The sequence below is a fragment of the Moschus berezovskii genome, chromosome 12, assembly GCF_049115385.1.
Source record: "Moschus berezovskii isolate FMDL1 chromosome 12, NW_MosBer_1.0, whole genome shotgun sequence".
Classification (NCBI taxonomy): domain Eukaryota; kingdom Metazoa; phylum Chordata; class Mammalia; order Artiodactyla; family Moschidae; genus Moschus; species Moschus berezovskii.
This window is the reverse complement of record NC_142471.1, coordinates 1,776,742-1,803,923: the sequence shown is the minus strand read 5'-3', so window position 1 is coordinate 1,803,923 and position 27,182 is coordinate 1,776,742. Positions and strand designations below refer to the sequence as shown.

Genomic DNA, 27,182 nt, shown 5'->3' with positions numbered 1-27,182 from the left:
CAGCCTTTGCTGGCGTGGGTAGGGTGAGACCTGGGGTGAGTATTTCCTGTAGTGTTTGTCTGGAGTAGAGCAGTTTTGTGCAAGTTTTCTGTCTTGCTAGGCTGGTCTTTCCTGGTCCTGTGAGTAGAGAGAGCAGGCTTTTGCTGGGGCTTCTTAAAATCTGCCTCCATTGGCTGATAGCTTGTTCAGTTCCCTGTCTGGGAGATAGGAGGGAAAAGGAAAAATCCATGGAAAAACCCACTGTGTCATTCCTCAGGCCCCTAGGTCTCTGGCCAGTTTCTCACCTTCTCTACACTTTTCCAAGTCTCCTTGTGTTTCTTTTATGTGTGATGCCTGGGATCCTAGGTTGTACTGAGCTGGAGGAATGAGGAAAAGTGCTTCTTTCTGTTCCCTCTTTGTGGAAGCAGAAGTCCATCTTGGTGTGTAGAGTAATCACTGCATATTGAATTCTGCATTAGGCAGTGTGTGGTTCCTGTGCTCCTGTCCCAACACTGAAGATGGTGACCTTTGGTTAACCCCAAAGGAACCTAGTTTCTTCGTAGGGAGTTTTTCCTTTCTTGCTGATTGTTGTTGCAGTTTAACACTGACTTTCTCTACCGCGTTCTCTCTCTCACTCTTTTTATTCCAAAATACATATTAGACCTATGTTGGACCCTTTCTTTCAATTCTGCATTTTTCTTAAACTCTCATATTTTCTCTATCTTCAGTCCTCTATTTTGCCTCATGGTAATTTTCTCCTGTCTCAATTCCAGTTCACTAATTTTCTCTTTAGTTTTGTTAATTCTGCTCTTTAACTTATCCATTGACTATTTCTAATGACTGCAGCTTTTATTTCTAGGCACATTCTAGAAATCAATCTGTTCTTTCATTATCATTTTATTCTTTGCTTATGGATTCAATTCCTTTTTTATGGTATTAATCATATTGAGTATACTTCATCAGATTCTATTTTTTTTGACCATGAGGTGTGTGGGATCTTAGCCACCCACTCGGATCAAACCTTCATTCCCTGCATTGGAAGGCAAACTCTTAACCGCTGGACCACCAGGGAAGTCCCTTATCAGGTTCTTTTTAAAATTGAATTCTTAAGAGTGTAATATCTTTGGACTGCTGACTCACTCATGATGGATTGTTTCCTGGAGTGTTTTGTCTTAAATTGTGAGCTCATCTTCAGAGAAGCTGTAAGTATGGGACTCCTGAGTATCCTGGTTTGAGGATGTGTCCTTCCAGTGTGCTGAGTCCCTTCAGTTGTGTCCAAACTCTTGGTGACCCCATGGACTGTCGCCTTCCAGGCTCCTCTGTCCATGGGATCCTTCAGGTAAGAGTACTGGAGTGGGTTGCCATGCCCTCCTCCAGGGTATTTTCCCAACCCAGGGATTGAACCTGAGTCTCTTACGTCTCCTCCATCGGCAGGCGGGTTCTTTACCACTAGCACCACCTGGGAGCCAGTGTTATTCCAGAGTGATCTGCTTTGCTTCTTTCAGGCATCCTGGTGACATCACTGTCTAGGGCCATTTTTACTGTCTTAAATTTCTCGACTTGGAGTTTCACCGTCCACATGTTTTTTGGTTTGAATTTCAAACTCCTGTGGAGCCAGCCCATGATAAATCTTCAAAGGGGAATGGGTTTTTGTTTGTTTGTTTGTTTTGCTGAGAGGCCAGGCAGAGTCAGAGAAGGCTCCTTGTCCCCCTGAGCTGGTGAGAGGATTTCCCAGCCTGTCCTTCACTTCAAGCCGAGCCTTGAAGAAAGTTCAGGTTGACCTCTGTACTCTGTCCTTCACATGAGTACACTCTTGAACCCTGTCCCACAGTGTTTTAAGACCCAAAACTTTCACCCTCTCCCACAGAGTCCCAAAGACTGTTCTAAATGCCTATGTCTCTTTTGCAGTCTCTTATACAGGGTTCAGGTTACCATTTTTCTAAATTCCATATATATGCGTTAATATACAGTATTGATGTTCTTCTTTCTGGCTTACTTCACTCTGTATAATTGGCTCCAATTATGAGGGTGAAGGTGGAATGATTGGGGAGAATGGAATTGTAGCATGTATATTATCATAAGTGACCAGTCCAGGTTCGATGCATAAATTTTCCTCTGTTCAAAAAAAAAAAAAAAAAGACCCAAAACTGACAGCCCTCCAGGGCCCCTACTGCTTTTTCCAGTCCTAAGCATCTAGAGATTTCCTTTTCTTTCCTGAAAGGTCAGCTGTATAGTTTTTTTTTAATGTGATATGTTTTATCCAGCATTTCTAGATGTTTGACTCCAAAAGCGTTTTCAAACAAAAAGGTTTTCTATTTTAAGTAAGAAAACTTAACTCTTTGAGCTACAAGATTCAGAGTGTGAAGAGTTTTTTGGAGAAATTAAATATTTTCATATATGGAAATTGCACATCTTACTTGTCTTTTGTCCAGCAAAGTTAAATCAGTTGACATTGTTACCCTTTTACCTGTTGAGACTGTGGTGTAATCTGGAAAACAGTCACTCTGTGTGTGTGTGTGTGTGTACGCGTGTGTGTGTGTACACGCTTAGTTGCTCAGCCATGTCTGACTCTTTGCGACCCCATGGACTGTAGCCCACCAGGCTCCTCTGTCCAAATGAAGTCCATTTAAGCAAAACTTCCAAAGCAGAAAATAATAAGGGAACAAGCTTTAAGTCACAGTCTGTGCTTAGACATGTGAGTTTTCTTTCAGGATTAGATGGATTAATGAAATTCCTTTTGCTGTGTACATATGAAGCATAAGAAACACTCCCATTTGTGTGACATTTCCTCTCTCAAGACTTACTTTTGCCTATACAGTGGCAGCATTTTCACCTGGTTCTCATCCTCCTGTGTTTACAACTTATGCAGCAATGTATTGGGCTTTATTTTTCAGAGAGGATATTGAACAACATTGAGAAATTTTAATTTCATGGGCTGTAAAAGCTGTTCAGTGCAACTGATCAGACCTGGCATGTTTTATTTTGTGTGTGTGATAAAATGCGCACGTACCATGAGATTTGCCATGTTAAAGTCAGTGGCATTAAGTCCATTCACATTCGTTGTACAGCCATCACCACCATTCATCCTCAGAGCTTTTTCATCCTTCCAGACTGACGCCGGTAACCACTGATGCTGACTGCACATTCCCTCTCCCCCAGCGCCCCTGCAGCCACCATTCTACTCTCTGTCTCTGTGAGTTTGAGCACTCTGGGCACCTCATGTGAATAGAATCTCCTGCTATGTCTTCTTTTGTGTCTGGCTTATTTCACTTAGCACACTTAGTGTGAAAATTCATCCATACTGTAGCATGTGTCAGAATTTCCTTCCTTTTCAAGGCTGAGTAATATTCCAAAGTATATATGTACCATATTTTGTTTGTTATTTATCCACCAATGGATAGTTGGGTTGCTTCCATCTTTTGGCTACTGTGAATAGTGCTGTTATGAACGTGAGTGTGCCATGCTTTTAAAACAGTGAGATGCATAAAGCTGTATTTGTAAATGCTACAATCCTAATAGCACTGTCTGATAAGTTAAAGTGCCTGTAAATATGAGAGGTGGAATAGGCTTAATCTCTGAGTGATAATGAGTAGTTCTTAGGAACAGGGCTGGGCCAGGCCTAAGCAAAGAAATGGACTGCTTGGGCTTAGCTGGGGGAGAGAAGGAGCCAGGGCTGGGAATGTGTGGTCAGGTCCAAAATGGGAGTGTGGAGCTGATAGCCTCAGAGGTGCAGCCAAGGGAACCAGGAGCGTAGAGCAGGGCCTTCTGAGCCACAGGTGAGCCTTGCAGCCTGGGGGTCGGCAGAGGTGGGTGGTGGTCAAAGCATGAGGGTGGGAGCTCTGCTCGAAAGGCTAGGCTGAGCCAACTAGAATTCTTTGCTATCAGAAAAAGCAACATGAATCAGCAAGGCAGTGTCAGGCTACTGGGGCCCCTCATTCTGATTCACAGACTCCACGCTGGAAAGCCTCTCTTTACAGTTTATGCAAAATAAGATCCCAAATTAAATATATTCCTCTGTGTAAAGAAGTGAAGAGTTCTCCCTGTATTGAATGAGACAAATTTCATACATGGAATACTGACCAAATTGGGGAATACTGACCAGAAGCCAGCCTTCCCATGAGCCCTGGGTGCGGGGACAGAGGCCAGGCCACAGAAGCAAGTGCAGGGAGAAGTTGCACCTGTTTTTTAAAAGAAGAAAGGAGTGAACTTGTCAAAGTCTACCAAGTTTTTTCTTCTGTATAGAAAGCATTTGAAATTTCTGAGTGATTTTTACTTGTCACTGGATATGCATATTTATTTGAATAGCAAAGAGAGAGATTTTAGCCACTTTTGTCATTATAGTTATTACATTTCAAACTTTCAGAAAAGAAATTATCCCCAGAGAAGTTAGAAAAGGCACTGGGTTAGCATGTAAAGCCACATATTGAAAAGGTGGAAAGGTAAGTCAATGTGTTTGTTGCCATTTTCTCAAAATATCCAGTTACCTCTTTTTTCTGTGATGTTAACAACTACAGTCTCTTAAATTTTATAACTGTAGTCTAAGTTCATAGCACCTGTTTTAATGTTATTGTTCATAGTCTCTTTTTGTGTTTCAGATTTTTTGTTTAAATTCTTGGTTATTGGAAATGCAGGAACTGGCAAGTCTTGCTTGCTTCATCAGTTTATTGAAAAAAAATGTAAGTGACATCACATGGTCAGTGCTCCTTTTATGTCTTCTGAGAGTGTGCTTTTACACAGATTTGTTTATGGCAAAACTTCAGAATATGTTTTCAGGAAGAAAGTTGTAGTTTACAAATACTTTTAAATGACAGAAAAAGTTTATGTTATTAAAGGTTTAGTAATCTGATTTTTTTATTTAGCACTTCAGTTTCATAATGGGTCATTGTTCATTATGTAGTAAATTGTCCTGTACATTTTCCAGATACTAAAATACCTTATAATGCTGTGGAATTCCGTTTCCTGACAGGGAGTGGCCCAATAACCCTAGTTGTACAGTTTGGATAAAGTAGTGTTTGGTCCCCAGCGGCCTTGTATTGTCGTTAAGGCAGCTGTTGTCATCAATCCTGTTTTACAGGTAAAGAAACAGGTAGTGATGGTACATGCAAGACTCAAACCCAGGCCTTTTGTCCACAGAAATATCTTTTGCCATGACCTGCCCCATGTTGTAAGGGAGGTTACATTTTGTATTCCAAACTATTGTAAAACATAGTAGGTTTGAAAGGCCCTTAAAATGTACCGTTCTTTTATAATTATCGAAAGAGTTGTGGCGAATGACCTGTCTGTATTCCTATAGTCAGGTGAAGGCACAAAAACAGAATTAATTTCATTTAATGAAGTTCATCCTAAGTAAGGGTGTGTGCGATGTGTTAGCTGGTGGGTAAAATGCAGACAAAGGGTGTCCTGGGAAAGAGCTTGAAGAGTAGGACTCTAGAATGTTTTCTGCTGCTTCCATTCCCATCGACCGGGAGCTCATTGGAGTCTCTGTGTGGTGACAGAGACCCATGTGGCTCGGTCATGGAGTCAGTGCCCTCTGCATTAGCAAGCGCCCGTCTGCTGGGTGGGCGCGGGCTCTGAACCAGTCACTCAGACGTTGTGTCACTCCATCTCAGAAGAGCGGACACTGACCAGACGCCTGGCCTGAGCATGCACTCCCCGCACATCCTCCCTTCGCTCCCCATGACCAGAGTGGCGGTATTCCTCTCAGCCGTGTGTTCACCTGGCTTTTAGCCGTCACCTTTGGAGGCGCTTCCTCCCAGGCTGGCCCAGTAGCTGAGTGCTGCTGAATGTCCACGCTGGCTCTGCATCGTCCACCCATGAGACAGGCTGCTGGACTCACACCCTTTCCCACCCCAGGTCCCCAGGAAGCAGGGAACACAGCTGTCAGGTGATTTCTGGTGCAATTAAATTTTATCCTATGGTTATAAACGGAACCAGTCAATGGACTGTGTAGCCAGGATGTTTCTTTTATCCCTTTTTTATCATCACAGATATTTTCTTTTATAGACAGCTTATTCCAGTTGGGTTTGGCAAACTACATATTTTGCCTGCATCCCTGCCCTTCAGACAGTATTGATTTTGCCAACAAATTCGTTCCAGATGATTGCCACACACAATGCTGAAGTTCATGAAAGCTCAACAGCTGTGATAATGTGCATAGAGGTCTTGGTTTGGGGGGGGCGGTTATTTGCGTTTTTTTTACTCTATCTTTTCCTCTTTTTCCCTTAATCTTTGGTATCCATCCAGTTTCCTTATTGGGCTACAGTGCTTTTCCTTCCCGTTACTTTTTTTTTGTTTAGAATATTTGTCCAAATAGTTGAAACCATCATTGGCCGAGTTGCAGTCTATCACTAGGCGATAAGCCTCTCAAGATGGTGTCCAGTATTTTGTGCAGTGACCATTCTTGAGAACCTGAAGAGTGGCCTGGTAGATACGGTCTCATGTGCCAGGGTCACCAAGCATTGGCTTTAAAATACATGGCTTGTTTAGGGGTTTTGAGAAAAAAACTTGATTGGCTCTTTGAGAACAGAAACTGTATGTATTCTTTTTAATGCTTTTTATCATTTTACTTTTGGAGAAATAAATGGCATAAGTAAATTACATTTTCCATTGACTTAGCTCTTGATTTGAATGTTACTTGTGTAAATTTATAAGCTTGTTACCTTAATGTCCTAAAATTAAATTTCTTTTTCTTTTGCAGTCAAAGATGACTCAAATCATACAATAGGAGTGGAATTTGGTTCAAAGATAATAAATGTTGGTGGTAAATATGTAAAGTTACAGATATGGGACACAGCAGGCCAAGAACGATTCAGGTAGCTTTTTCTCTAACTTAATAATAATATTTGAAAATTTGGTTTGAAATAATCAATTATAGTCTCTTAATGTATATAATCCCTTCCTCCCCACCACAGGTTTTAGAAACTTCACCTGTGAAAGCTTTAAGACAAGCTAAAACTCCATTTTTCTCCATTCAGCATTGATTTATGGAAGAATACGTTAGAACAGTGGTCCCCAACCTTTCTGTCACCAGGGACCGGTTTCACAGAAGACAGTTTTTCCACAGACAAGGAGGGGGTATGGTTTAGGTGGTAATGTGAGCGATGGGAAGTGATGGGGAGTGGCCGATGGAACTTCAGTGGCTGGCCCGCCAGTTATCTCCTGCTGTGTGCCCTCGGGGCTAGGGATTTCTGCATTAGAATCATTTCCAAATGAACATTTTCTAATTTGGAGGATAATTTATTCTTTGAGACCCAGTGGCACATTAGGATGGTATCAGGTCAGTTCAGTTCAGTTGCTCAGTCGTGTCTGACTCTTTGCGACCCCATGAATTGCAGCACACCAGACCTCGCTGTCTATCACCAACTCCTGGAGTCTACTCAAACTCATGTCCATCGAGTCGGTGATGCCATCCGGCCATCTCATTCTCTGTCGTCCCCTTCTCCTCCTGCCCCCAATCCCTCCCAGCATCAGGGTCTTTTCCAATGAGTCAACTCCTCGCATGAGGTTGCCAAAGTATAGGAGGGTATAGCTTTGCATGTTAAGAAGTTTTTAAAGTCTTTTTGGGGTTGGTTTTGCTTTACATTAAACAGTCCACAAGATATTCTCTCCTTAGCACTTTCAGTACACGCAGGTCATAATCAGCATTTGGAATAATAACCACCAGATCACTGCAGATAAGTTCCATGTTTGATATTCCATAACTACTGAAGTGGGCTCAGTGGTAAACAATCCACCTGCAGGAGGTGTGTGTTCAATCTCTGGGTTGGGAAGATCCCCTGGAGAAGGAAACGGCAACTCACTCCAGTATTCTTGCCTGGAAGAATCCCATAGACAAAGGAGCCTGGCAGGCTACAATCTTTGTGGGGTCACAAAAGAATCAGACACAACTTAAACACTAAACAACAAACGATAACCGCTAAAGCAAGAAAGTAGATTAATACTCTGGTTGTGTTTTTTGAGTCGATACACAAAGTCAAACAAGAGATATTCACAGTTGCAAAATTCAGTTAAATAAAACTCAATCCCAGTGCAAGCATTTCACTTACAGTCAGGTATAGTATTTTAAATGCTTAATAATTGTTTGCTTCAAAAAGTATCATAACTAGACTTCAGGCAAGAATACAAAGCTACAGTAATCAAAGCAGTGTGGTATTACACCAAAACAGACATATGGATCAATAGAACAGAACAGAGAACCCAGAAATAAATCCACACAATTAATCTTCCACAAAGATGGCAAGAATATACAATGGAGAAAAGACAGTCTCGTCAATAAGTGGTGCTGGGAAAAGGGGACAGCTACATGTAAAAGAATGAAATTAGAACATTCTCTAACACTGTACACAAAAATAAACTCAAAATGGATTAAAGACCTAAATGTGAGACCAGATACTATAAAACTTCTACAGGAAAACAGAGGTAGAACACTCTCTGACGTAAGTCACAGCAATATTTTTTTGGATCCATCTCCTAAAATAATGGAAATAAAAGCAAAAATTTTTTAAATGGGACCTAATTAAACTTAAAAGCTTTTGCACAGCACAGTGAACCATAAACAAAGTGAAAAGACAACCTACAGACTAGGAGAAAATACTTGCAGATGATACGACTGAGAAGGGATTACTAAATTCCAAAGTACACAGACTCATACAGTTCAGTATAAAAAACAACTCGATCAAAAAAATGGGGAGAAAATCTAAATAGGCATTTCTCCAAAGAAGACATACAGATGACCAATAGGCACATGAAAAAATGTTCAACATTGCTAATTATTAGAGAAATGCAAATCAAAACTACAATGAGATATCACCTCACACTTGTCAGAATAGCCATCACGAAAAAATCTATGAACAGTAAATGCTGAAGAAAGTGTGGAAAGGAAGGAACCCTCCTACGTTGCTGGCGGGAATGTAAGTTTGTGCAGACACTAAGGAGAGCAGCGTGGAGAGTCGTGAAAAAACTAAAAGTCGGGGCCCATTAGAGGGCAGGGGTACGTGAGGCAGGGACCGGAAGGATGGAAGTTAACTGGAAACTACTGACCTTATCTCTTCCCCCACCTCCTCCTCAGTTACTGACAGCCAGGTGTGCATGTCTCAGGCAGAGGAAACGATTCTTCTCCACAGAAAAATAGCCGCAAGGAAGCGGCTTAAAGGTACTAATATTTTGATTTCCCCAATGAAATAGCCCAATCTCTGTCCAGCCATCTCACAGTGGAGCCCCCATCCCCTCACGTAAAGAGCATCTTTTACACTTTGGTATTCCTTGCTCTTGAATATAAATGATCAATATAAATGATCCGTGGATTGCCAGACATGTGAAGCAAGTTTCTAAAATAAAGACCCCAAAATAAGTAAGAACTCTCAGGGAATAGACAAAAGCTAAAAACTACTATATGCTCACAAGTAAGAGTAAAGGTTGCATCAAGGAAATTAAAACAAAATTAAAATGTAAAAAGAGAAATTAAAATAATGTACTACATGGAGTAATACTCTTCCAGAAAGTTACACAGTAAACTCAAGCTGAGACAGAGAAGAGACAGCGTAGAGAATCACCCAGAGTTAGTCCAGGAAGGCCAGGGCCTAACCAGTGATGCCTTCCTGAGGGCAGCGGAGGAGAGGAGACAGTGAAAGCCACAGTTGAAGAGTTTCCACTAAAGGAAATGAGAGTCTATACAATCCCATCTTACACCAGACACAGATGAGGCTAGGCTCTGCCGTGTGAAACCTCAGAATGCCAGGGGTGGGCTGGAGATACCAGAGATTCTAAGAGGGAAAAGCAGGCACAAATCAAAGATCAGTATGACCATTGCACTGGGCTGTTCAGCAGCAGCAGTTGGAAGCTGGAAGGTAATTACAACCTTGACTTCAAAGCTCAACATGAAAATTTTTCTCCACCCTAAAATTGTACACTCAGCCAGACTCTCCATTCAGTATGAGAGTGAAATCAGAGTGCCTCCAGTGATGCAACACAGAGCGGGCTGTAGCCCTGAGGGAGGAGGCCGGGGATCACGGCAGAGAGGTCGGGCAAGTGGCACTGGGCCATCTGTCCACGGAGCTACATGGCCCAGTGTCATGGAGGAGGAGGAGGAAGACGCACTGGTGAAGCAGCTACCGAGAAGTCTGGGTGCAAAGAATCCCCTTTGGAGCAGTAGCAGGAGCATCCTGCTGTCTGCACCATGCTTGTTCAAGACGGGAGGTGCCAAGCACATTTTATTCTGCCCCTGGGAAAATCTAATGAACAGGGAAAGAGTCGTGATTCAGGCAAGTGTTTACTGAAGGAAAACTCCCAGAGGTTGTGAGAATGGACGTGATGTACCTGGGTGGGCACTCGGTTCAGACTGGTGTGCCCCCAGGAGGGAGGGAGCACAAGCCGCACCGCCGGGCCTGGGACAGGGCGTGCGATGGCCCATGCCCTGGAAGACATGGACCCCGCGCAAGCAGAGGAGCCACTGCAGGCTTCGTGCGCTGTAGTCTTGCTGCCGCCTTCCTGTCTTTCCCCTGCATGTTCTCAAAGGTCCCCTCAGTTCTGCGGGGCCCTTCCCCACTCCACGAGGGGCACACTCATCCCCAGCCTCATGCCCCACCTCCTTATCACTACTCTGATACTGTTTTGGACAGAAAAGCGTTTCGTGTCTGCTTGCAAATGTCTTTGTATCATTTCTCTTAGAGCAATATCTGTCCCTGTATTGCAGTTGCCGAGGCAAAAAATGGGTGTTTTGTGTGGGAGGATGCTGCTCTTGAGCAAGGGCTCTGCTCCCGTGAAAGTAAAAGCCTGTAACTCTTCCAGGTCTGTGACAAGAAGCTACTACAGAGGTGCAGCGGGGGCGCTGCTTGTCTACGACATCACCAGGTAATGACACCCCTACTCAGCCTATGCTCCCTGGGGTCCGCACCTCCCCATAGGCGGCTGGTGTGTCAGCAGACAGCAGAGGTGGGACTCAGCAAGACCCTCCACCCTTTCCCTGAGGGTCCTGCAGGTTTTCAGAGCAGCCCCTTTCACCCCTTTACCATGTGAAACATGTTCCCAAGTTTCAGATAGATAAAGCATCTCCAGTGTCATCATGTTTCCTTAAGGTTCACAGCATGAAGCTTTGCACATGGTAAATTGTTAGTAATTGTCCTCCATCAAGCACAGGCTCTGTGCTGGGTTGGCCTGGCTTCAAATCCTGGTTCCTGTCCCAAAGCAGTGTGAGCCCTCTGAACCTTTGTTTCCTTGTCTGTTTCACGGAGTCATGATGACCACATAATACTCGTGAGGCTGTTGGGTGGTTAAATTGGTTCCTATAAAGCTCTTGGCCCATCATAACGATCTGAGTGCACTGTCCTGCATGTCGCTGTCACCTTGGTGTCACAATGAAGTTCAATTAAAAATTCAGTTCCTGGGTCGGTCCTTAGAATATAGAAGGATTTTGTCCTTAGATAGATAAGAGCTGAACGCAGTCCTGGAGGCAGACAGACCTGGTCAAGTCCTGGCTCTGCATGTGTGACTTTAGGCAACTTAACTAGTCTCCCTGGGCCTCAGGTTTCTCATGTAAATGGGAGATGATAAGTGTGTGTCGCAGAGAATCAGTGTGATAGATTCCTGTGTAGCAAAGGACCACCAGGTTGCGTGGGTTCATTGCGTGACAGCAGTTAGCCTTGGGTCTCGCTCATGTGTCACGTGAACCAAAATCCCAGTAAATACCGCACCCTGCTTGGGGAAACAACAGGTGGCACGCTGCCTGACTCGCCATGGCATCTCCCTGGAAACAACACACCCTTAGCACATGGTGTGCTCTTGGGGCGCCCAGGTCCTCTGAGTGCTCTGAAGGTCGCGGGCACTGCCCTGCGTGTGTAGAGGTGTGAGTGGTGTGAGTGACTGGAAAGAGTTGCTAGCTTTATAAAATACATGTACTGTTCTCACAATCTTATATTACGCAGCCGAGAAACCTACAATGCGCTTACTAATTGGTTAACAGATGCCCGAATGCTCGCGAGCCAGAACATTGTCATCATCCTCTGCGGGAACAAGAAGGACTTGGACACCGATCGAGAAGTCACTTTCCTGGAGGCCTCCCGATTTGCTCAGGAAAATGGCAAGTGGCCTTTCACCTATCACAGCTCCTGAAGGTTTAACATGAAGCCGTATTTAGGGAGTGTGGAACCTCCTATTGCTTTTACTAGGCAATTGGACATTTAGCATATTTTCACCCTGTTGCACTGTGCCTGCAGAGGTTGCGATGATGATAAAAGCTGATCTCTTTGCATTCTGTGATGGCGTTTCAATTTAGGATCTTTAATATCACAGCTCTTGGTTTGAAGTGAAAATTATAACAATTTTTAAAGGCCCTAATCAGATGATGTTATCATTTTTAAAATGTAATTTGAAGCTAAGTTGGTGAAATATTAGATCTAAATAGAAAGTGAAGCAGTAGATGAGATACTGGACTTACCGGCTTTATTTTGCTCACATTAAATTTAAGTCATTTGGCTAAAGATGCCTTTGAAACTTGCTGAATTTTTATGTAGGATACATAAGGATGACACATAAAATCAATGATTCCTTATAGACAGCAGAATGACGGGAATTCAGATATTTTTAAATAGCTTTAATTTTTAGAACCAGTCAGGAAATAAAATACGCTAATAGCAACTTTCAACGGTCTCTAGGACTGCCGACTTACACTCTCACAAACAGGTTCTCTGCTAAGAAAATAAGCATGCAATAAAAACATAAGCCGTTATGAGTTTGTAAAGAATGTGTTTAGAAATATGTAAGCTTAGACTGTTAATGCTCAAAAGGAATTTCTCTATCATTTACATGCATGTCATTTTTACTAATAAGGAAGCAAGTGTCTGGAGAGGTTGTGGTTTGCTCACAAAAGCAAGGAGAGCAGCCTTCCCCTGGGTGAGTGACCGCCCGGCGGAAAGCGGAAGGCTTGTTCGTGTAAGATCTCTCCCTGTCAGGGACCACACGCCATGTGGCCCCCAGATGCCAGCACTCACAGGCTGCATCTGTGGTGACCTGAAGCCTGTTGGAAAGGAAGTTGCTGCTTTGTCTTATGTCAGCAGCTGGGTGCCTTCAGCCAGCCTGCTTCCCTACCAGCATCCTGCTTGCTTAGCTTCTTTTTCAGCACATGTAAGTGCTAGTACACACTGCTAGTTACTTTTCAGAAAAAGAGTTCTTTTAAGACTTAAAAAATATGTATGCATTGCCATTTATTGATTTTACATTTGCAGAAACACCTGTTTTTAAGGACAAAATTCTATTTTGTCTGCTATTCTAAGAGAATAATATATTAAGCAGGTGGTTATGAGTTGAATAATTGTGATTATCTTCTAAATATGGCTTCATGTTTTGTTTGATGTTGATTTTAGAGCTGATGTTTCTGGAAACAAAGGACAAAATTCTACTTTGTCTGCTATTCTAAGAGAATAATATATTAAGCAGGTGGTTATGAGTTGAATAACTGTGATTATCTTCTAAATATGGCTTCATGTTTTGTTTGATGTTGATTTTAGAGCTGATGTTTCTGGAAACAAGTGCACTAACAGGGGAGAATGTGGAAGAGGCCTTTGTACAGTGTGCCAGAAAAATACTCAACAAAATCGAGTCGGGTAAGAGCTCTCCATTGACAGACTCTCCTTTAGCTCGCTCTCCTCTCGGGCTCAGCAGCGTCGCCTTTCAGTATTTCCAGGAGCGGGGTGGTCATGGAGCTTCCTCTCTCCACCTGCCTACCTGCGGTGGCCTCTTAGGGGTCTGAATGTCCTGTCTACACGGGAGGTGAAAGCCCAGGCCTCCTTCACAGGGACTTCTTCAGCTGTGTGGTGGCAGGGAAGCAGCTGTGTGACGGGAAATGAGTTATGGGCACCTCGCTTAATGCTGCTGGTTATGGATCGGGCATCATGGAGAATTTGTTTCTGAAGCTAACTGATCATGTCACAGCAGGCACCTGTCTCGTTATTGTTCTACTCGTTGCTTCAGTAAAAATAAGTTTAAAACAACCCTACTGTAGGCAGCTGGCAAAATAACATGTAGTGGCCATTTATTTGAGTTAATTTTTATTTAAATATCACCAAAATCACAGGTGGGCATTACATTTTTAATTGATTCCTTTAACTGAATGCCTATTCTTTGTCTGGTGCAGGGATACAAAAATAAATTAATCCCAACCCCTGCCCTCAAGAAACTGTCTTTCATGGGAAACAGTTAATCAGATAATCAAAAGATAATTATAACACAGTGTGGTCACTACAGCAGCTGAGAACTGCACCGGACCATGGGGCCACACAAAGAAGGAGAGCCCGCTTGTTCAGGAGGTGATGTTGGGAAGAGCTTCTAGGAGGAGGCGGTGACTGAGCTCAGGCTTTCACAGCGTGAGGAGGGGAACCGGGCCTGCGGGTGGGAAGGAGCGTAGGCCATCAGAGGGGCAGCGAGAGTGGAGACTGAGGGGAAAGCTGCAGTTACTAGAAGAGAAAGACCGCAGTGGGGAATGGAGGAGAGAAGACTGAGGCGAGGCAGCAGCCAGGCCAGTCATCTCCACCCAGGCTCGAACTTTGCTCCGTGGGTGACTGAGTCTCTGCCCTGGCTGGATGCAAGAGTCGCCTGGGATACATAAAAATCTGAATTCTAGGCCCCACCTCTAGGAGATGCTGAGTTAAAGCCTCAGCATCATCATTTTCAAAAGCTGTCCCGTGTGATTCTCATGTTCGTCCAAGATGGAGGACCACTGCTGGCCGGCTGAGAAGCCATTTGAGGGTGGCAGGCAGAGAGTGATATGGTCAGGTTGTGGCTGGAGACACATCGTGAGTGTAGGAGGTCACATCAGAAACGGGCCAGAGGGAGCCCAGGGCTGATGGCCAGGATACCGACCGAGCCATGTTTGAGTAATTCAGGAGCAGGCCCCTGATTAAAGCTGTAAAAAGGATGTGGAAGCAGAGATGAAGAGACACAGATGAATCTAAGAAACGTGTTGGCAGTGGCATCCTGACTCAGATGCTCAATAGCAGGGCAGGGCCTTTTGACTTTGTGGGGTATTGGAAGAGCAGGGGTTGGAAGAGTGGAGGAGCCACAGTTAACTCCGTGTCACAGCTGGTAGCTCAGTGATGAGATGGCAGAACCAGAGGAGAAGCCAGTGCACGGGAATCGGGTTGGTTGTGTTTTGAAATGTTCCCTGGGTGGCATCACTGGAACAGGCACAGGGCGCCATCCAGGAACCTGGGAAGAACCCAGCTGGTGGTACCCACTTGGGAGCCGTCGGTCTATGGGAGCAGCTGCACCTGGGAAGGACTGTGATCCCCAGAGAGCAGTGAAGAGCGGCAAGAGCAGTAGCCCAGAGCAAAGCCTCGGAGGCTGAAGGATGCGTGGAGGAGGGGAAGGCTCAGACATACAGGAAGCTGCCCGGGAACAGGAGTGTCACCTCTGCCCACAGTCAGCCAAAGGGTTGTCATTATCACATACATGGGAGAGAAGTCTTGTAAGCTAAGACTGGGGCTGGAAAGGATCCAGTGGGGTGGGCAAGAGGAAGTCACCAGTCATCTTTACCAGCAGAACAATGCAGGGAGGAGATGGAGCAACTGAGCACAGAGGAGATGAGGAAGCAGAGCCTGGGCGCCTCCCTGGAGGAGGAGGCAGAGGGTTCATTTAACTTGAGAGGTTTCAGGAATGGAAGAAGTCTTAGCACCTGTAAATGCTGAGGGAGGAGAGAGGGGAAGGTAAAGGAGAGAAGGTGAGAGGGGAACTGACAGAGAGGGTGGGGCAGGGAAGGTGGTGGGAGAGTGTCAGCGCCCAGACCTCTGGTCTCAGCAGAAATAGGGGTGCTCCATCCCTCTGTGGCCTTTTGGTCTGAAAACAGCAACAGAATAGTTACTCAACTTGGTACAGTACTGTTATTTTTTTTAAGAGTCTATAGCGTAAGTAGTTAACATTAAAATTGGCGTTGTGTTGAGTATAATCAGGCTCAACTTCTTTAGATTACCTTCCCCCTTTGGTATCCACCCATGAAGACAGTGCATGTAAGTTAACACGTATAAAGCTTTCGGGATCTTTTTCTCCTAAAATCATCAAAATCATAATTACACCAACTGAAAAAATATACAGATGTGTTAGAATTCTTCAGCAGTACTTTTTCATTGTAATCTTCTAAATAGGCAGTGTATTCATATGGTTCAAAACCCTTTATTTTCTCTGCCACTTTATACAGAAAGGTTGGCATACTATACATTCTGCACTTACTGTACCTGCCAGTCATTACAAATCAGTATTAGAGACTTCCACATACACATTGTGCTAATGTATATATACATGCATAGTGTGCATGTGTAATATTCAGATGTGTATATTGCCATAATTTATCTAACCAGTCTGCTTTGGACATCTGAATTGTTGCCAGATGTCACAAACAATGTTGCAATAAATAACCTTTTGTATATCATCTCACATGTGTGTGAGTGTATGCTGCTGCTAAGTCACTTCAGTCGTGTCGGACTGTGAGTGTATATGTAAGATAAATTCTCAGTCGTGTCGGACTGTGAGTGTATATGTAAGATAAATTCCCAGAAATGGAGTTGTTGGGTCAAAGAACATAGGCATTTGGAATTTATGTAGAGGCTGTCAGATTCCTCCTTTCAGGCTTGAGGCAGTTTATCATCCCACTAGTATGAATGAAGGTGTTTTATTTCACTAAAGCCATGTCCAGAGGGTATATTATCATGTTTGGGTCTTTACCAGTCTCATAGTGAAGAATGGTATCTTTGTGGTTTCATTTCAGTGCTTTTTGTATACATAATGTATTCACATAATTCCAGATTCAAGTAAAGAGGATACAGTGAAAGTCACCCTCTATTCCCCCATCTTCTGTCCCCTAGCATCTCGAGCTCTTTCTTGAAGTCAGCCACTATTACCATTTTATGTACCCATCCAAAGATATTTTTATGCCCATGCAAGCAAATATGTGTGTATTTTTCCTCTTTATTCAAAATAATGTTTTATATAAACAGTGTTCTGCACTTTACTGTTTTCACTTAATATATTTTGGGGATCACAGAAACATAAACACTTTTTCTAAAGACTTGCTTGATCCTTAGGTGAGCTGGACCCAGAAAGGATGGGCTCAGGTATCCAGTACGGAGATGCGGCCTTGAGGCAGTTGCGGTCCCCACGCCGTGCACAGGCCCCGAGCGCGCAGGAGTGTGGCTGCTGAGGCCTCTCAGGTGCGCAGGTAGGTGCCCGCATTGCAGCGGTCCTGTCGCCCTCAGGCCTGTCCTGTTTCCCACCCACAGCTCCACACAGGCTCAACAGTGGGGGTCGTCGTTGCTTTCTGAAGCTGCCTTATGAAAAGGAGAGGTGATTGCATAATTAAAAGTTTATTCTCAGCAGTGGAATACACATTCTTCTCAAGCTCACATGGAACACTCATCAAAACAGACCACATCCTAGGCCATAAAACACACCTGAAGACATTTAAAAGAATAGAAGTCATTCTATGTGTCGTTCTATGTGTCTTCCCTCAGAGCACAGTGGAATAAAACTAGAAATCTGTAGTGGGAAGATAACTGGGAAATCCAGAAATGTGAGTATTAAGCAGCATACTTCTAAATAATAAATGGGTCAAAGAAGTCTTAAGAGAAATTTAATAGTATTTTGAACTAAATGAAAAAAACACAGTTTATCAAAATTTGGGGGAGATTCAACACAAATAGTACTTAGAGTAAAATTTGTAGCATTGCAGGCATGTATTAGAAAAGAAGAAAGATCTGAATATAATTATGAAGAGCAAATCAAATCCAAAGTAGAAAGAAGAAAAGAAATAATAAAAATTAGATCAGGAAATCAATAGAAGAAAATTAGTGAAACCAAAGTTAGTTCCTTGAAAAAATACAGTAAAGTCAATGACTAGCCAGGCCAAAAAAAAAAAAAAAACCAATATAAACTACTGATATCAGAAATGAAAGCAGGGACATCACTGCAGATCCTATGGACACTTAAAGGATAGTAAAGGAACACTATGAACAACTCTGTGCCCACAAATTTGATAACGTAGATGAAATAATTCTGTCAAAGACAGAATTTGCCAGAACTCACACAAGAAGAAACAGATGATGTGAATAAGGCCTATATCTGTGTTAAAGAACTTGAACCAATAACTAGTAACCTTCCAAAACAGAAAGCACCAGACCCAGGTGGCTCCACTGGTGAATTCTTCCAAACATTTAAAGAAGAGATTTCACAGCACAAAAGCAGACAGAACACTACCTAACGCATTCTATGAGGCCAGTGTTATCTTAATCCCAAAGCCAGACAGAGACATTCAGTTCAGTTCAGTTCAGTCGCTCAGTCGTGTCCGACTCAGAGACATTACAAGAAAAGAAAACTACAAACTAGTATCTCCTGTAAACATAGATACAGAAATTCTCAACAAAATAGTAGATTGAATCCAACAATGTATAAAACGAATTACATCCTTCCAGTTGGGATTTATCCCAGATGTACAAGACTGGTTCAACATTCCAAAATCAATCAATGTAATCATCACATCAACAGAGAAAAAAAATCACATGATTTCATCAAGAGATGAAAAATCAGTTGACAAGTTCCACTATCCTTTTGCAATGAGAACTCTCAGTAAACTAGGAACAGTGGGGGATCACCTCAACTTAGTGCAGTCTACCAAAACCTACCAAGATTAGACCTAACGGTGAGGAAGTGGAAGCTTTCCCATCAATAGCAGGCACAAGGCAAGATTGTGCCCTCTCAGCACCCCTTTCAACATCAAACCCGAAGTCCTAGCTGATGCAGTAAGAAAAGGAAATAAAAGGTATACAGATTGGGAAGGAAGAAATTAACTAACTTTGTTGGTAGAGGACATGATTATGTAGAAAATCAAAAAGAATCCACAAACTCCCATATAAGTGATTATATATTAATAGCACAGTTGCAAAATACGAGGTTAATATACAAAAGTCCATCACTTTTCTGTATGCCAGCAATGAACAAGTGCAATTTTAATTGAAAAACACAATACCATTTACGTTAGTTTCCCCAAAAAGGAAATACTTAGGCAGAACTCTTAACAACATCTATATGAGGAAAACTAAACTGATTCTAAAGTTCATGTGGAGAAACGACAAAAGACCCCTAATAGCCAACACAGTACTGAGCGAGAAGAACAAAATTGAAGGACTGTCACTACCCAACTTCAAAGCAGTGTAAAGCTACCGCAGTCAAGACAGTATGGTATTGGTGAAATAAGAAATCAGTGGGGCAGAACAGAGAGCCCAGAAATAGACCCACATACTGATGTTTGACAAAGGAGCAAAAGCAGTACAGTGAAGCAGAAATAGTCTTTTCAACAAATGGTTCTGAAACAATTGGCCACCCATATGCAAAAAATGAATCCAGACATCAGACCTTATACCCTTTACAAAAATTAGCTCAGTATGAGTCATAGATATAAATGTAAAATGCAAAATCATAAAAATCATAGAACATAAAATGAGAGACAATGTAGATGCCCTTGAGTATGTTGATGATTTTTTAGATACAACACTAAAGATACAATCCATGAAAGAAATAATTGGTAAGCTGAACTTCATGAAAAGAAAAAATTTCTGTTCTACAAAAGACAGTGTCAACAGAATTAGTAGACAAGCTACACACCAGGACAAAATGTTTACAAAAGACATATCTGATAACTGTTACTGTAAATATACAAAGAATTCTTAAAACTTAGCAGTAAGAAAGAAAACAAACCCAATTTAAAAATGGACCAAAGACCTTAACAGATACCATGCCAAGGAAGGTATCCAGATGGCAGTAAGTACAGGAAAAGATACCTCATAAATGAGCTGTCACTACAAGCCTATTAGAATGGCTACAGTCTATTATATTGGCCACCAGCAAATGCTAGTGAGGATGCAGAGCAATAAATTCTCGTTCATTGCTGGTACGAGTACAAAATGGTGCAGCTACTTTGGAAGACAGTTTGACATTTTCTTATAAAACTAAGCATACTCTTAGTATATAATCCAGCAGTCTCACTGCTTGATATTTACACAGAGTTGAAAACTTGTGTCCACACACATACCCGCACATGGATGTTTACAGCAGCATTGTTCATAATTGCCAAAACTTGCAAACAAACAGGATGTACTTTGGAAGGCAAATGGGTTAACTATGGTCCATCCAGACCATGGAATATCATTCAGCACTGAAAAGGAATGAGCTGTCAAGCCATGAAAAGACTCAGCATATAACTTCAATGCATATAACTAAATGAAAGAAGAGCCTTCAATGCATACAACTAAGTAAAAGAAGCCAGCCAGGCAAATACTACCTGACTGCAACTATGTGACATTCTGAAAAAGGCAAAACTATGGAGACAGTGAAAAGATTGGGGATGAGAGGGATGAATATATGTCTTCGTATATTTGTCCAAACCCATAGAATCTACAAGAGTGAACTGTGGTTAAACTATGGGTTTTGGGTGATTATTATGTGTCAGTGTAGGTTCATCACCTGTAACAATGTACCAGCTGGGGGGATGTTGATAATGGAGGAGACTGTATATGTGTGAGAGTCCAGGGTGTTTGGGAACTGAATGTAATTGTTTCCTCCTCAGTTTTACTGGGAACCTAAAACTGCACTAAAAAAAAATAAATCTTAAGGAAAAACCTAAAGCAACCACTGAAACAACACAACAAAGAGTTTTGGCAAATTTAAGTCAACATGGGAATGAAAATGAAAAAAACACATAATCTAAATAATCTGAAAGAAAAAGAAGGAGAAAGGACGTAGAACGAATGGGGAAAATATGGAACAAAATGCTAGAGTAAACCTTCCCAATTAAAAAAATATTAGATATTCTGCTTGAAATAATTTGTAGGAAATCCTTATGCTCTTGCTCAGAAAGAAAGGAAAGTTGATGGGAATCATTGGGTTAGAGACTCTTCTGCCTTCATGTCGGTGACGAGTCTTTCTTGGGTTAGTTGAAGTCTAATCGAATGTGCCTCTCGCTGAGGCTCGTTTATAAAATATGCAAATTGAGATTTTAACTTTCTAAAGCTTCCTCTATTTTATGTATAGTCAACATTATCTAATAGGCATAAGTAAATAAAAGTTGGAAGTGTTCACTGGTTCCCTTTGTGACTTTAAGCTATGTTTGGACATTTATAATTATGCATATTTCTAAATCGTTCTTAATATTTTTTAGGTATTCATACAGTGGTATTTGGGACACAATTATTGAAGCTTGAAGAAGAAGGTTTTCTTTTTAACCACCATCTTTTTCTACTTTATATAGAAGTAGACTTTGTGCAAAAAATAATTTGGGATGTTCCACAGGCTAGTAGATGTGGCACAGCAAACTGTATAATAAAGCCAGTTCAATGGACGAGACCGTTAAATGTATGCACGTATGTAACAGTGTTCTGTCCCACATTCGCCCTTTGACCCTGGTTTGGATCCTGGCTATGTACTGTCCACATGCTCCTCCGGTGCATCTCCTCAGCATGGTCTCTGAGTATGGTGTGACAGAGCACTGCACGAAATGCAGTCTCATACTTTACTTTTTGTTTAATCGTCTGAACTAACGTCTGTTCATTGTGAGGTGTGCTTTGATCATTATGTTGGTTATATTGCACAGTTGGTTATGTTTGTGACCTGATATTCAGAGATCCTGGCATTGATGGCCGATGCAATACTTAGTTTATTCCATTTACCACAGTCCACAAGGGGTTACATGAGCCACACTGGAAATACTAGATCAGAATTTACTCACTTATTGAAATAAAATGGTAGATGAAATTTTCTCATGAACTGTCTAGCACTCTGATTTGAAAGCATCTTCATCAGCTCAGTTCAGGAAGTAGAGCCGAACACATGATGTGTTTCAGGCACTAAGTTCACCAAACTTCCTAGGCAATGGAGGCGACTCTCAGCATTGGTCAGTGCAGTAGCGGAACCAGGGCTGTTTACCTGGTCCCAGTTTACTGATCATCTGGTCTTCCTGTTAGAAAACACATTTTTGCTACTGTGCTTTTTCTGGGATTCAGTATTACAGCATCACTGCCTCCTTTTTAGTCTTTTATTGTTTTGCGTTCATTTTAAGGACACCCACTAAAGTTAATATTAAAGGGACACCTCTAAGAAATTTCTGTACACTTTACTGAATGCTTAAATGCCTTAAAACAGTTATCAAGTTGACGTGTTTTTAATTCACATGAGTTAATGTATACTGTATTACAAAGACTTGTTCTAATATTTTAAAATGTTTATGCAAAAGTATATAATAGAACTTTTCTTTAAAACTAAAACACAGTACTGTTTAAAACTGAAAGGTTTAAACAGCATTCTTCACCTTACATGTGTTCTTCCACTGTGACTTTTAGCTCAAACTGGTAAATTTGATTACCTTTACGTCAGAAGCTGCCTACTGCTTTTGTTGTTTTGTTTTAACCAATAGAGCACAGCAGCACTACAAACTCTGGAAGTGACTTGGATAAAAATGTCAAGATGTAGCTGTTTTAGATATTTTAATTTTGCATCTTTATATCTTGAATGTTTGATTTTGAAAAGTCAGAATATGAAGCAAATTCTCAGACTGATCTGCTTCTTGGACCTCACTGGAAGAATGTTCCATTCAGTGTAACAGTGGGTTTCCAGGCTGCTCATTTTTGAACAGCTTTTTGCATGGGGTAGGAGCATGTCTGTTTGACTACATCAGTTTATGCAAAAGCAAAATTTTTAAAAAATAAGATAAATGTTGGTTTATAAGTGAGCCTGTTAATTTAAGCTCCAGGTATTGCATATAATTCCACATCCCTTGACCAATAAAATTTGTTGGAGAACCAAACCATGGTGGTTCGTAATAAAGGCCTTTAGGAAAAAATGAAGAGGAGAGATGTGGTATTTGGTCCCTGGAGTGTTTTCTACCACCAGCCAATCCTCTAATGTTTCTGACACCAGATGGACTCTGTTCTGACACTGTCTACCTGGAAATGGCATCAGATCACACAAGTTAAAGCCTGTGTCAACACCCACCACCACCCAAACCAACACATTCTAGGCGCCAGTCACAGGTCCGGGGTGTCACCTGTATTTTCCACCAGCCGGCCCTAAACCTGAGGTTCCTATGACCCACTCCTTGGGTTTGATTAATCTCTAGAGCAGCTCACAGGACTGAAAGTTTCCTTATGAGATTATGGTGTGTGCTAATTCGCTTCAGTCGTGTCTGACTCTTTGCGACGCTATGGACTGTAGCCCAACCAGGCTCCTCTGTCCATGGGATTCTTCAGGCAAGAATACTGGAGTGGGTTGCCATGCCCTCCTCCAGGGGATCTTCCCAACCCAGAGCTCAAACCTGTGACTCCTGCATTTCAGACGGATTCTTTACTGCTAAGCCACCGGGGAAGCCCATGAGATCACTGGTTTATTACAAAAACTACACATGAACAGCAGATGAGGAGGCACATAGGGCCAGGCCTGGAAGGGTCCCAAGCACCAGAGTGTCTGTCCCCGTGGAGTTTGGGGTGCCTCACCGTCCTGGCTCATGGCTGTTTTCCTGTTCACCAACCGAGAGGCTCCTCAAATCTTGTTGTTTAAGATTTTTTTCTAGATCTTAATCTCTAGCACCCCCTTCTCTGAGGTCAGTGGGTGGAGCTAAAACTTCCTTAGATCTTTCTTGTGACCAGCTGCACCCTGAACCTCTCTAGGGTGACCCTGAAGTCATTTCATTGGCATAAACTGTGCTCAAAAGGGACCCCTAAAACTCAGGAAATTCTTAGTTTTTTAGGAGCTTTGTGTCAGGAACCAGAGATAAAGACCAAATATATCTAATAGTGAATGTTATTAAATGTGTACATTTCCCACAATTTGTTAAGTTTGCAAGATTTCCTTAATTTACATTTCTAGGAAAGCATTTTCTCAGTCTTGCTAGAAAAAGATTCTACACTCGATTTAGACTTGCGATTTTATTTTTTCACGGTCCAGCATATAAGTGAAAATGAAAACATTACAAATTGGGATACTTGTAATGGTTTTATTGAAAAATAATAAGAGTTCTTGAAAATGTAAGAGTTCTTGAAATCTTAAGAACATTGACTCCTAGCAGATCAATATTATTCAGAATGAAGGAAATGCTAACATTAGTCATCTAAATGATTTGCATTTCATACTGTGACACAGTAGATGGTACTTTATTTTCTATCAAATTTGTCCTATTTTTTGCTCTTTTTTCAGAGGGGAAAGTTAGTCTTTAAAACACCTGTAAATTTTAAATAATTTTTTGTACTAGTTATAAAGTGATTTTACTAATCAATTGAAAATAGTCCAAGTTTGTCCCAGTTGTTGCTTGGTTGCTTCCTGATTATGTTTACTTCTTTAAGGAGTTGTTTTTAGAAATTTTTAGAGGGATTTATTTGAGAGCACTCAACTTGCCAGGTTCAGGAAGAAGAAATAAATTGTTGGCCATCACCCTCTAAAGTTAGAAACTAACTGCTAGAAAATAACTTGTTGAGGGAGCCTTTTATTCTTTTAAAATAGAATTTATGTTGTTTTTTTTGAGGGTTTTTGAACATACACAAGTATGGAGAAAATAGAATGCAGAACGACAACATCAGCTATTTTCCACAATTGTCTATTCATTATGCCAGTCTTGTTTTATCTACCTTTGCCCCTCTGTTTTTACACTGTAGTATTTGGAAACATCCAAAACCTCTGTCATTTCACCCAAAAATAGTGCAGCATACATCTCAACAAGAATATATACTTAAAATTTGTTATTGTCAACATACCAGTGGGAAGTTCAGAAGAGATACTGTTACAAGCCAAGAATGGTTATGGTTTTTTTCTTGGAATTATATAAAGTTGTTTTTCTGGATGTATTGAAGAAACAAGATACACATCCTTTATCCAGTATTACTAGAGGTGACTTACCAGCATGCGGCTAGTTGTATTGGAAGTCCTGTCTCCAAGCCCAAAGGACAGTGTACCTTCAGAAGGGACATGGGGCGACCAACCTGCCACCCGCAGCCCGTGCAGCCTCAGAAGCGGGAGCCTTTGTCACGCTGGTTGTTAAGACATTCTCAGTATCACCCCTGCCACTGTAGTGATGCAAGGCCCTCTTAATTAATTCTTCTCAGTGTGTCCACATAAGGGAATGTACTGAGCTTGAGGTACACATCTGTGGAACTTAACGCTAACCAAGTATGATGTGGTTGAGTCTGCAGGAGTGTCAGCCTGCTCCTTCATGCTAAAGGATGGACATTGTCCTTCGCCTGTGGGAACTGGATGAAAAGTAGATAGCCTGTGCTCTGACAGCTCCCTTCTCTAATTTCTTGATGTCATGTGTAAATTTCACTTTAAAGGAAAACTAGCATTTTAAGAAAAAATGCTAAATTTCTGAAAATGTTACATTCCAAAATACCATAGAAATAATTGGATTCATTAAATATTTCTGGGCCAGCTAGCTCTGTATGAGTAAAACTGCTGATTTATGTATGTTGGGTGGGAGCCCGCAAATCATTTTACACTGATTAGGAAGTTTTGTGATACGATTATTTCTGGGTAAGTCTACAGCATCAGAAAAGTCATCATGTTGGTTTCTGTGGTCATAAGCATTGGTCCCATGCCCTCATGCTGTGCCTGTTTCCTGGGGAAAATGGTGCTTTTATGACACTCGTGTTTGTCTGAACGCTCCTTGATTTCTCATCACCTCTGTGCCTTTGTATGAACCGTGTTTGTTTCCCTCACCTGTACTGCACCCGGCTGTTTGCCCAGGTCTTTCAGGCTGAAGCCCCCTTGTCCTGACAGGTGCAGTTGGGAGCTGTCCCCAGCCCCGACCCCTGACACACGCAGACACATGCTGCTTCAGTATTTCTCCATCCTGGCCTTTCTTTTGCTGTTGGTCACATTGATCCATGTATCATCTTTGTCTTCTCTGCTGGGCTGAGATGTCCTTTGAAAAGGGTGCCTTCTGTGTGCCCAGGGCCTGGCACACAGACGGGACTGAAGTGCTTGTGAAAAGAACAGATGATCAGAGCTGGGTTTGTTCCCAAGTCCTTCTGAAGTACACGGACATCAAACCTATCCACTGCAAGGTGCCTGTTTTACAAAGTCCCCTAAAAAATGATCATATGATCCCGCTCAGTCCCTTCCTTTCTGGGAGGGAGCCTCATAACTCCTAGAGCTCATTTTCAATTGACATCACTGAGATGGTGAAGTAGGAGGCCCCAGCTGCCATCCCCACACCCACCCGCCCAAAGATCAACAATTAGCTATCTGCAAAGTCCCTTGTACTGCAAGGAGATCCAACCAGTCCATTCTAAAGGAGATCAATCCTGGGTGTTCATTGGAAGGACTGATGCTAAAGCTGAAACTGCAATACTTTGGCCACCTCATGCGACGAGTTGACTCACTGGAAAAGACTGATGCTGGGAAAGGTTGGGGGCGGGAGGAGAAGGGGACGACCGAGAGTGAGATGGCTGGATGGCATCACCGACTCTGTGGACATGAGTTTGAGCGAACTCCAGGAGTTGGTGATGGACAGGGAGGCCTGGCGTGCTGTGATTCATGGGGTCGCGGAGAGTCGGACACGACTGAGCGACTGAACTGAAAGATAAGCAGCTCTGAGAGAGCTCAGGAGTATACTTAAGAAAATGCAGCAACTCAGCGGGACAAAAACCTGAGAATAATCACACAGAAATGGAAGAAAAAAGAGCTTCATTTTGTCTGCAGTCTCCCATCTCTTAGGCAGGCTCTGCTCAGCACCAAGAGAAACCTCCCAGACTAGGAAGAGTTCCCCAGGCCAGGAAAGGGCATGGGCGTGACCAGCTTCCCCAGCCTTTTGGGGCATCAGACAAAGGACCTATTGAGTTTATCCCACTCAGAGACTGGCGAAGCTGAGACAGAGAACAAATGTCAGCCATTCAGCTGTTAAAAACCATGGTTCCTAGTGCCCTGGTTCACAGTCCTCTGCAGCTTTCAATAGTTACCACCCCATGGGAATTCCAATCCCCAACCATGCTCCCCACCCTGCTCTGGCCCCACCAGAGCCCAGGATCTGGACTGGCAACCTCCCCAGACCTCTGAAGCTGCGTAGGTGCAAGATGGCAGCCTAGGTCCCCGAGGCTGACCCCCCACCGCCTGGTGCACACTTGCGGCCAGCACTTTCCAGCTGTGTGCCTGCACACACCCAGGCTGATCCCCATCGCCAGCTTCCACTGCTGCGT

General features: G+C 42.5%; 1 protein-coding gene across 1 annotated transcript in view; it reads left to right on the top strand.

Annotated features, from left to right (window-relative positions):
- The window catches only part of LOC129555213 (uncharacterized), a 48,733-nt gene extending 22,521 nt beyond the window's left edge, over positions 1 to 26,212 (top strand). Inside the window, exons 3-7 of the mRNA XM_088842472.1 lie at positions 10,765 to 10,827; positions 11,898 to 12,052; positions 13,479 to 13,574; positions 17,043 to 17,176; positions 21,167 to 26,212. Of these exons, the coding sequence (XP_088698598.1) occupies positions 10,765 to 10,827; positions 11,898 to 12,052; positions 13,479 to 13,574; positions 17,043 to 17,158 (430 nt within the window). The 3' untranslated portion in view covers positions 17,159 to 17,176; positions 21,167 to 26,212. The remainder of the gene's footprint in view (positions 1 to 10,764; positions 10,828 to 11,897; positions 12,053 to 13,478; positions 13,575 to 17,042; positions 17,177 to 21,166) is intronic.
- The last annotated feature ends 970 nt before the right edge of the window (positions 26,213 to 27,182 follow it).